The sequence below is a fragment of the Ptychodera flava genome, chromosome 16 (assembly GCF_041260155.1).
Source record: "Ptychodera flava strain L36383 chromosome 16, AS_Pfla_20210202, whole genome shotgun sequence".
Lineage (NCBI taxonomy): Eukaryota > Metazoa > Hemichordata > Enteropneusta > Ptychoderidae > Ptychodera > Ptychodera flava.
Window position 1 is genome coordinate 18,104,876 of NC_091943.1, and position 12,189 is coordinate 18,117,064.

General features: G+C 35.1%; 1 protein-coding gene across 1 annotated transcript in view; it reads right to left on the bottom strand.

Annotated features, from left to right (window-relative positions):
- The window catches only part of LOC139114180 (choline transporter-like protein 4), a 30,634-nt gene that overhangs the window by 3,230 nt on the left and 15,215 nt on the right, over positions 1-12,189 (bottom strand). The window contains exons 11-18 of the mRNA XM_070675761.1: positions 7,260-7,370; positions 4,932-5,031; positions 4,471-4,563; positions 2,823-2,913; positions 2,015-2,262; positions 1,288-1,382; positions 495-598; positions 7-80 (exon numbers count right to left, since the gene is read on the bottom strand). Of these exons, the coding sequence (XP_070531862.1) occupies positions 7-80; positions 495-598; positions 1,288-1,382; positions 2,015-2,262; positions 2,823-2,913; positions 4,471-4,563; positions 4,932-5,031; positions 7,260-7,370 (916 nt within the window). The remainder of the gene's footprint in view (positions 1-6; positions 81-494; positions 599-1,287; positions 1,383-2,014; positions 2,263-2,822; positions 2,914-4,470; positions 4,564-4,931; positions 5,032-7,259; positions 7,371-12,189) is intronic.

Sequence of the window (12,189 nt, forward strand, 5' to 3'; positions counted from 1 at the left end):
GCTTACCTGACAATGTTTCTCATCAGAAGAAAGAAGACATGCTTTGCAGATGTACAGAAGTTCTTACCATACACAGCAATCTAAAATAAAATTATTGCTTCATTTCAGAAATTTGGAACATATGAGAAATTCGCATAACATTTGCATGCATTTGAATATAGAATGAGACATTTCCATATTACATTTGCATGCATTGGGTAATTTATCAGTTTAATATGTCCTGCGTACTATCTTGAACATTTAGCTCTGAATTAGTTGCAGAGAAGTTAACTTAAATGACTAAAACTTCCTTATTTTAACTTGGAGAAATTCCTTACGAAACTTGTTTCAAAAGGCACATCAACAAACACTATCCCTGTGGAAAAAGATCAATGTAATAATAGTGTTGCCTATCAACAAGGAATACATTGACAGCATGTATGTTTCTTGTAATCAGCTGACATATCAAGTACAATGGCCATAATTGAGCTGTTTCCATGACAACATTTTCTCACCTCTATGTATGCATTTCTGTTCAGCCACTTCAGGAACTTTTCCAGACACCAGAAGCAACACTTGAAGCATTTAAACACAAATTTACTGATTGGATTCTCAGCACCTTTGTAGGATGAAGAAAAATAAAAGATTCTTGAAAGTCAAACAGCCAAACTAGGGACCTTCTACCTTGCGTATTCTAATTGCATTACTCTGAAAGCCTCTCAGGAAACTAGATTCTCCAGCTGTACTTTTAAGAAGATTGTGTGAATAGATCATTAAAAATATAAAGGTAACTGAAGGCCTTACATTAATTATAGTTACTGTGGTTTTGTACATAGTAATGCAATTTGAGATTGTGGAGAACTGAAACATGGACACAGCAAAATGAAACTTACTGTATTTGACCTTAGCCCCACCACTCCCAACCAACCCTCCACCAGTCCCTAACCTAAATTAATGTTTGGAAATCTAAAAATCCAATGACAAAATCATGAATGATACATCCTCCCCATTTATTGACTGGCCTATTTAATGATGAAAGAAATACTATGATTGGCTGAATGCAATCTGAGACTGTACCAATTGTCAATCAGCTTGTAAAAAATGCAAATTAATAGTGCGAAAGTGCAAACACTAATCAAAATAGAGCTCAACCCCTCCTTTTAAACACAATAGTGTTGTTTGCTGTGCACGTTTTAAATTATCCATGGTCCCTTACAGGAGGGAATACACAACCCACTGTCAACTACTTTTTATTACAAATAAGCCAAAATATATATCTTGACAGAAAGAACATTAACTTAGTCTTACCTTTGAATTTTTTCTCTAGGAATTCTAGCATTGCTCTTATGAACTGTAAGACAGCAATCAGAAATGAACCAAAGGCCAGTGATCCTAAATGATACCTGTATCCAAGGTAACAAAGCATTAGACCTGCTCATCCATTTAAAGTAGCATATGCCTCAAAATTGAAAGCTTTACACTTTTTTCAAACTTTCCCCCTTGAAACTTTTTCTGAACAAATCAAATCAAAATCAGAGGTCACAGCGCAAAGTTTGGTACTTGAATAAGATAACATATACCGATACTTCAAAATCAAAATAGCTGCTATTGCTGCATTAAATCTAAGGTAAACAATTAAAATTTTTAATTTTCTTAAAATCAAGATATTGAAAACTTTAAAGTAACTCGGGATGGATTTTGAATAAACATTGGTCAATACTATTGCCAAAAGATGTGAGTTTGTTGTTTCCAAACACTATTTCAATGTCAAAGGTTTGCAAAATCAGGAAGTTTGAAACAGATCAAAGAGATGCTACAAAATCACAGATCATGTCCAGGCCTATATTTTGCTTACTGAAAACCTTAATTTTGAGAAGGACCCTTAACTCATTCACACAAAAGGATTCCCATCTCTTACAAAGGCATATCGGGCAGCAATCGCCAACACATTCTCTGTTACAGAGAGTACACACACAAGCTTTGAGACTCCTTATATGTAAATTTACAGTGTCATAATTTGAGATCATTCTCTCACCGTAACGATCTCCAAGTTGACCGAGTCAAGGGTATCGATGGAATATCGTCAGGTTTGGTGAAAGCCCAGTAGTAGCTGGCAAAGGCACCGGCCAATGACATCTCACCAAATGCTATCACAAAGTTGATCAACCAGAACATGGCAAACAGTGTGTAAAAGACAAACACCCATATTGTCCAGTCCCAGTAGTAGTTGCCTGACCACACACACCTAGCTGAGCTTGTATTTCCATATTCTTTATAAAACTCCTGTTGGACGAAAATGCAGACTTACATTTCAATCAAAATGTCACAAAAGATACTGTGACAAAATAATTTAAGGAACAATTTAAGACTAATGACCATTCCCAGTACAACTTCTGAATTTATGTTTAGAATTGAAATACATATTATCCAACTGTCCAAAAAATCAGTAGAATGTGTGAAAGCTGTATTATATCGGACTTGCTGTTTGAAATCATAATGGCATTCAAGTTATACCGTCAGAAATATAATTAAAATCAGAAGTACAGATGGAACATGCCTATCTGCCAAAAGCTAAAATGAATAGCTAATACAGACACACTAAAAAATCTGAATTTACTCACACACCACTGCTCTGTTCATAAAGGATTATTCCACAAGATGTATTCAAGTAAATATGAAATTGACTGTCAGCAGTTGAATCAGACATAATATCCCTGGTTCTACAAATACATGTACGACAGTTTATAATTCGATGATTGGACCTTGATGAAACAAGATACTGACCGATAACAGACAACCTTTCATAACTGCTTTGATTCAGCAAAATGTGTTGATATACTTACTTGTAAGTAACATTCTGTGCCATTGGCTTGTGGGAAATCTGATTCTGCTTGTTCAACAACATAGATGGGTGTACTGATAGTTGACAGAAATCTGTGCACAAACTCTTGTCAAGGATTCTTAGAATCGGAAAGCAAAGTCATGGGTATGTGCTTTTTGCTGAACTTTTCTGAAAAAAATTATGCTACAATGGATTTGCATAAGTAGTTACTATTAAAGATAACTACTGTTTTCTACATAAACCTGACATTTTTTATCATAAGGCCAGGAAGAAAAAATAAATTGTTCATCGGAATCGCCGCTTCTCCTTTGGCATATTTGGAATTTTTTTTTTTGATCGCGGCAAATTCTTATTTCTGCATTACAAATATTTTTAGTACTGCCACTGGTGGCGCCCTACACTTTGTTGGGTTTTTGCGGGCACGGGATTTTGAATGAGACTTCCGACGAGTTTGGACTTAGTTGACCGCCAACATGTTGTTGTGACGTCTGAATTTGGCGAATCACGACGCAAAGTGGGTCGATTTGGCCAGAAATTTCCTCGTTTTGTAAAGGTTAGTACATGTCACATCATGAGTATTAATTTGATCGCCAACATTTGACGTGATGGCCAACAGTTAGTTCCAAAGACGCTATTCAGTGTTTGTCCTGATATTACGTTCGGCAATTTGTTCAACAAGATCGTGACAGCAGATGGACGGTGCATCCGATTGAATAAAAATTGCATTGAAAGTATAAAAAATTACGGCAATGACAAAACACATGGTTGAGTCGATGTTAAAGTACGATCTGAATGATGACTATATAACTTCACTCCGATCACAGTACAGTGTTGTAAGACCATTGTGTAAAATGTGTAGAGACAGTGGTAAAGAGGCCAAAACAATAATGGGGCCAAAGTAAAATGAAACAAAATCAGATGCAAGGTCCCACCAGGACAATATTAAAGGACAATACTGAATTGTTGGATTTCAGTGATTTGCTGCACATTTCAGTTTTATTCTTAGAGAATGTTGAAATACTCAGAATATGTTGTGCAAACACTAACTGTGAATGAAATGGCCTATGTTATTGTTGGGAAATATAGTATTGAATTCAGTTACCAGTATCAGTGTTTCTTGTCTGAGATATTTCTGGTAAAAAGGGAAACAATTATTTTGCCTTGTCTGCATCTGTGCAAAAATGCCAGAGAACCGCGTTTACCTCCGGCCTAAAAAAAAAAAAAAAAAATTCGCTCGCCGTGCTCCTGGAACTTTATCCAAAAAATCCGATGAACAAGATTTTTTTTTTCTCTGGCCTAAGTTGTATTTTTTCAACTGCATATCAAAAAGTAATAACACAGGTCAATTAATTAATGCAGCACAACTTTTGATTATAACAATACTAGAACACACGCCAGTCTCTTGAGTGTTGTATCATCTTTGAATAACTCAAGATCCCATAACTTTAATACTTTCACTTTGTGACTTTGAGAAGTGGTGTCCTGTTATGCATGCATGGTATATAAACAAACTACAGTATGTTGATTTCATCTGTTCAAGCACAAAAAGAACTGACATCCAAATTTACAGACATTGCAGGCTATAATGTCAGATTTCATCACACCTAGCACAACCGTTATGTCATTTTCTTTGATCAAGATAAGGATACATTGTCATGGATCCCCACAGAAAGAGCACACCTAACTGTAGAATAAATGGAACCAGTGGCCAGAATAATGTACACACCATGTAACCAATCGCACTGAAATGGAAAAGCATAATAGTTTTCTGACTCACAGAAGTACAACTGAGAAAATGAAAACCTACTGAGTTAGTCTTGCAAAGACAGTGATTAAATGTCTAATTTTCTATATTGACAGTAGAAATCAATGTTGATGATCATTTTGCACATAGGATGTTAGATACAATATTCTGTTATAACTTAGCACAATTTCGAGAAAATTTCAACACAGCTGAATTGGGCACTATGACTTGTTCTACCCCACTTCCTTGAAAACTGGTTCACTTAGACCTTTTCAACCCAACTTCCTTGAAAACTGGTTCACAGTCATTATCGTGGACAATCGGTTCTGGCCAAACCATTGTAGTCAGTGGGTTAAACCAACTTACCGGCTGGCTTCACTGATCAGCGCGATGGCTAACTGGATCCTCTTTCTCAGGAAAATCAACAACAGGAGCAGAATCAGGAAAATGACGCCAAAAGTGATTCCTAGAAAAAAACGCAAAAGTTCACATCATTCTTTGTAAGATAAATTTTGAATTGTTTTGACTATGAACTTTTGATAGATATATGCAGCACCACAATTATATATGTGACAACAGGAATGAACTTATTCTTTTGTGAAACATGATATCAATTTATTTTTAAAGTATGTATAAAAACACCCTTTCATCCTTCTTAAGGTTGTAGCACATAAAGAATGAAAGACCATCTTGGGCTTGTCAAGAATAATTACTGAAGTGTTGCCTTAAAATCTTAAGAAATGTGCTGTCAACCTCATTTTATGTTACCATGCATGTTTGCTCTGGCTGCAGACATCTTGGTAGATATTCATTAACATTACAGTAAGAGAGTGGATAAAGTGTTTCATCTCCAAAGTATTCTGTCTTGAATTATTTTCTGGATACTGAATAACCACTAATGTGAGAGCTGGAGAATAATGCTGTTAAACACAATTTGGCCAAATTTGTCTATATGGAAAGTCATCATGGAAACAAAAGAATTTATGATACAAGTGCTAGATGGCAGTATTTTGACAAGTGTTGGCTGCCAAATGGCACTGTAACAACATGTATGCATTATATAATTATTGGTATGTTAATAAGTAACAATATTTGATTAGTTTTGCATGAAAGACAGAATTATGAATGTGCTACACACTTTCTGTATAAATTATCTTTGAAATTTTAAATGCTTCGTATTTCAAAAGACAATTTGCAAATCAAGTAAAAGACATGGAATAGCTGGCTTGGCCAGCAATCTAAATGGTGCATTGAATTGCAAAGAATTGAAACAGAAATTGAAGATTCGAACACAAACAAACAAACAAACAAACAAACATACATACATACATACAGACAGATGACAGACATTTTCTAGCCTATAAGAATAGCTTTCACAGCCATAAATGAATGCATGCATACATACATACATACATACATACATACATACATACATACATACATTATATTACAGACATTGTTCTAGCCTATATATATTGAGAGAATAGCTTTCACAGCCATAAATGTGTATGGCAAATATGGAAGCTACAACAGCAGAGGATTCTTCTTTGCAATCGTGAATGCTTTACTATATATGATAAAATAATGATGGTATGCCAGCTAGATGTTCTGTAATGGCAAACAACACATGGTGTATCTGACATTTGTACAATGGATAAATGGACAATATAGGACAATTACCAGTTCAGTAGAATCACTGTAGACAAAAGTCTCCACCAAATGATGGCTGAATTTCTTGCGCTGCAGAGCAATGACACATGGCATGTGTATGGATGAAATGAAATGGCTGGCACATTCTGTTGCCAGAAAAACACACACAAAATCTGGCCAATGATGGGAATATCACATAACACTAAATCATAATCATGTCACACTTGGCAATCATATGCAAATGACAAAAGCCTTTGCATGCATTCACATTCCACTATATAACTACCCTGAACTTGAACTTTTTCCATAACAATTTTCAAATAAGTACATTATATTAGCCACATTTGGCTTGAAAAAATACGGTACCAATTTCATCCAATCATGCATTTTTATAATTTTGTTTATGTTATTTCATAATGTCTGCCTAATGTAAAGGACAATAACTGTTAGTGATGATAATATTTTCATTTTTGTTGTTGAAGAAAAAGTCACACTTTCTTCATATTGAAGTACAAAGCATCAGAGGTGCATACAGAGTGTATTTTGTACAGTTATATTTCAGACAAAAATTCAGTTGTCAACAACAATACTGGATGCTACAAACATCAAGGCTGCATTGAAAAGTTAAATACTATGATGTTTTGTCGACTTGATTTCTGGGAGCAGAACAAGAAACTGTAATTTATGAAGAAAATCAAAGTTACACTTGAGTGGACACTGTGGCCAATTGGTATGTATTAGCATGGCTGCAATCAAACATCATCACCATGCAGAATAATGAGGTGTATGGGAGGGGGTGTAGCTTGTGAAGAGATCATATGAAAATTGTACGGAGAAAAGTCCAAAGGAGAAAAGTACGAGATGGTCATTAATACACCTTTTCCAACTTTTTTCATCTTCACTGATGTATATACAAATCTTACCCATCAAAGTCAACAATGGCTATATCACAGACGACATGTACAGATGGTGAAAACAAATGGTTTCTAAGGAAATGGAAAAATTTAATAAAAGTTGGGGATGATTGGGAATTTTGCCACTTACCAAGTCCAAGCCAGACTCCCAACATTGTGTTGTATGTGTCATAGTCCGTTATTTGTCCATTGGCTTCAGATTCAATCAGTTTTGCATAACTGACAAAACAGTATGATGTTGCTGTGAAGAAAGGAAGCAATGACATTACATGTGTTAAGCCATATGAGTTAAGTGTTCATCTGCAAGTAACCTTCATAAGTCAATGCACACTTCAAAGACCAACCACCTGTAACTTTTGGCATTTTTCCAGATTTTTTCGTTTTTCATTTCTTGTTCTACTCCTACTATAATTATTATTATTGACAAGCGAACTAATGGCATGACATAGAATTTGTTTCACTACATCATAAATTTACACCATACATGTACAGATGGGCTGTATTGATAGGCTAAATACGCAGTATTTTTATCATAATTGGGACATGTAGCAAGAAACTGCGGTACAATGTTATCCCAAAATGAAGGCAAAATCTGAAATTAGAGAGCTTTCTCATAAAGTGACCCACACTTGATTTGAATTTGTTCTAGTTCCTGCATTGTGCTCATTATTCCACATGATGTATTCAATTTGTGCTTACACAGTGAGAATGAATTTGCGTTCCCTTTGAAATCTCACATTAAATGCAATTCTTTCCGCTTTTTTTTAATTGAAATCATGAGAATAAGTCATCGTTGATGACACAGTCCCCACTTGTTAATGGGTACTTTGATTACATGTCCTTAGAGAGGATAGAGTCCTCTTCATTAATTAGGTCTGTGATAAAATACTTTGATACAGATAGCGCTCAATGGCCAAGAATGACCTACATACAAGAAAGACCTACATATGTATGACATAGGTTAATGTCCTTGTACCAACTTTGAATAAAATCGGTTGAGATATGCCTGAGTATTATGGCTCTGTACATGAAAAAATCGTAACAAAATGGCCGCACGGCAGCCATATTGGATCGTATCACATAACAAATTGACATGCATATGTATGACAGTAGTCAATCTCCTTGTACCAACTTTGAATAAATTCGCTTGATACATGTCTGAGTATTATGGCTCTGTACATGAAAACATTGTAATAAAATGGCTGCCTAGCGGCCATATTGGATCGTATCACAAAAACAATAGACGTACATATGTATGACATAGGTCAATGTCCTTGTACCACTTGGAATGAAATCGGTTGAGATATGCCTGAGTTTTGGCTCTATACATGAAAAAATACCGTCAATGACGCTGTACCTTCTCTAATGTGTGGCCAGGTCAGGTAATTGTTGTTGGCATGGAGTTGTTGGTAAATAGTTGATGATGTAGGGGCATGAGGTGGGATATGGACCCAAAGAACCAAAAGATGATTAAATACATCAATCAAACACGCCCTAGCAGCCGATATAGCTCCGCTGTGTTTATGTAGAGAATAACTATTTTTGACACATGTTGATGAAGAAGGGTGGAAATCTTTGATAGCTCGATGCAGTGGCCAGAAAAAAGTGGCTAAAATAAGCTGCAAAATACGCAATTGAAGATTAATCATACTTTGAATGTATCACATAGGATCATCCCTAAGAACATGTCAACCAAAGCTATCTGATGAGTAGTTTTTGAGAATAAATTTTTGACCTAAAATGGCAACAATTGCCCCCAAAAGTAAAAATTGCAGATTTCATCATAATTTCAAAAGATCAAATTTAGTTCATCTATAGAAACCTGTATACCAAATTTCAAAGCTGTTAGACAAGTACTTTTTGAGAAACGCATTTTTTGACCAAAAATAGGAAAAATTCCCCAAAAATTCAAAATTGCAGATTTCATCATAATTTCAATAAATATCATTTAGTTCATCTATGGAAACCTGTATACCAAATTTCAAAGCTATCAGATGAGTAGTTTTGATTATACACATTTTTTGACCAAAAATGGCAAAAATTGCCCCAAAAATACGAAATTGCAGATTTCATCAGATATTCAATATATATTACTTAGCTCATCTGTAGAAACCTGTATACTAAACTTCAAAGCTATCAGACCAGTACTTTTTGAGAAACACATGTTTTGACCAAAAATGGCAAAAATTGCCCCAAAATTACAAAATTGCAGATTTCATCATAATTTCAATAATTATCATTTAGTTCATCTGTAGGAACCTGTACACTAAATTTCAAAGCTATGCGATGAGTAGTTTTGGAAATACACATTTTTTGACCAAAACTGGTAAAAATTGCCCTAAAATTACAAAATTGTAGATTTCATCATAATTTCAATAACTATCATTTAGTTAATCTGTAGGAACCTGTATACCAAATTTCAAAGCTATCGGATGAGTAGTTTTGGAAATACACATTATCGGATGAGTAGTTTTGGAAATACACATTTTTGACCAAAAATGGCAAAATTGCCCCAAAAATACAAAATTTCAGATTTCATCAGAAATTCAATACATATTACTTAGTTCATCGATAGAAAGCTGTATACCAAATTTCAAAACTATCAGACCAGTACTTTTTGAGAAATAAATTTTTTGACCAAAAATGGCAAAAATTACCTTAAAAATGCAAATTTGCATATTTCCGCACAATTTGAACAAATCTGAAATAGATCATCCCTAGGGACCTATGTACCAAATATCAAAGCTATCTGACAGGCAGTTTTGAAGAAGAAGATTTTTTAAAGATTTTTTTACCAGAAATGACAAAAATTGCCTTAAAAATACAAATATGCAAATTTTGCCACGATTTGAACAAATCTGACTGAAGTCACCCTAAGCAAACTGCATATCAAATTTCAAAGCAATTGGACAAGCGGTTTCAGAGAAGAAGATTTTTTTACCAAAAACACCAAAAATGCCCCAAAAATACAAATATGCAAATTTCACCACGATTTGAACAAACTGAAGTGAGGTCACCTTAAGTCAACTGCATGTAAAATTTCAAAGCAATTGGACTTGCGGTTTCAGAGGAGAAGGCAATTGTTGACGGACGACGACGGACGACGGACGACGGACGACGACGACGACGGACGACGACAGACGACGACGGAAAATCAACCTATTTGATAAGCTCCGCGTCGCTGACAGCGGAGCTAAAAAATTCTAAGCTACAGTATAAACTGCCTAAAGATAGTTCAATGTGGAAAAAAGTTAAACAATTCAGAAATAAGAATTCACAGTCCAAAATAGTAATGACGCACTTCCTTACTGACCTGAGTTGCATGTGAAATACACAACCTGGCATCTGTAAATTAAATATATACCAAGTGATCATTTCCAGTCACTTTTAACTGTTTTTAATGGATTTCCAAAGAGTCCTGTGGAAATGATGAAAAACGCTTATCTGGTCTTGTGTTTGTATTTATAACCTCATGGCTGATAATTGTCATAGTATTGAAAAAAATTGAAAGTGAAGAAATTCCTGTTTTTAATAGGCATATTTTCCTTGAAATACATGACCGTGTAAAGAATATATGCTAAAAGTGTTTAAGAGTAAATTTCTTTTCAAAAAATAAGTTAATTTGTGACCAAAGGATTTTTATTCTTTGAGTTTACAAATTCAAACATTGCAATTTGTTCAATCATCTTGTGCAGTGCAAAATTTATAAAATGACTGAAAAACAAAAAAATTGGCAGAATTACAGTCTTTGTGATGTAAAATTATGGGTTGACATCACGATAACTGTTAATCTGTTTGAAGTACTAATATACTATAATTTAAAAAAGAAAAATTCATGCAGAAACGGTAAAATATATTGTCAGCAATGTAGTGTTAATTTTGACTTTACATCAAAATATGCCTTTGCTGGATACCAAATATATAGGGCGAAATATCAGCCATGTTCAGCAAAATCCACATAACAGCATTGATCCTTTTCTAATTTGATTAGATTTACTTATGTTATCCTTGTATGACAGTCAGTACAATATGGAACTTGAACACAACACAGTGAATAAGTATGCTGTAAATGAAATGGTGTGGCTGCATCCACATGCAGCAATAGGAGTGCCTTTGTCTCTCACCCCTCATTTCCAACCTGTCCCATCCCTGAAAAAATAGTTTGGTCTTATATTTATAATGTTAATAATTTCTGTATTTGTTAAAATGTGCGCATCTCAAAAACTTTTGATCATAAACATTTTCATTGTTTTTTATAGCTGACCAATCAGTTAACCTGTTTATTTTGAATATTTGCGCATTTTTCCTCAGTATTTGACATTTTCTGAATACCTTCTTATTCAGTTTGTCATTTTCTAAAAGTTTAAATGCTCCATTGTGTGGTCAAGCTTTCCACAAGCATCAAATGTGGTACTTCATATAAGAGGGTCTGCCTCTAGAGGGCGGGCATCATGAACACTCCTGTGTTTGTTTGTTAATTCCTCCACGTAAACTTCTGATTGTACTGTAAACATTGAACATTGTCTAAAACTTTCACTCATTTTTTCGTTCATATGACTCTGAAACTCCAGGAAACGATTGGGAAGAAAGGGTTATCTTGAAATATTGAGGTACTTGCCGATATTTTGCAAAATTAAATGAGAAAATGCAAGGAAAATGCCGACAGGCTTACACAATGACAGTTTTCAGACTCGGAGGCATATGACCATCTCTGCAGATTATGCAACAGGCCCAGATCACGTGAAGCCATGAGGGGATATCCACGCAACTCAGTACCAAACACTAGCACTCACAGAGTGAGCAAACACAAAGTGAGTACCCCTAACGTCAGCTCAGTAGTCTGTAATACAGTAGATTGTAGTCAACTAAGAAACCTTGGAGAAAGGCTTAACACTGTAGCTATGCCGCTAAGTCCCTTTTGATTTTTGTCATAGCTCAAAATCGTTCTCCCACACCTCAACCTGAGCCATGAACACCCCCACCAGTTTATGATATGACCCATCACAATGGCATGACGTCCACGGATCTTGACAGACGGAAGTCTTGACAGACGGAAGTTC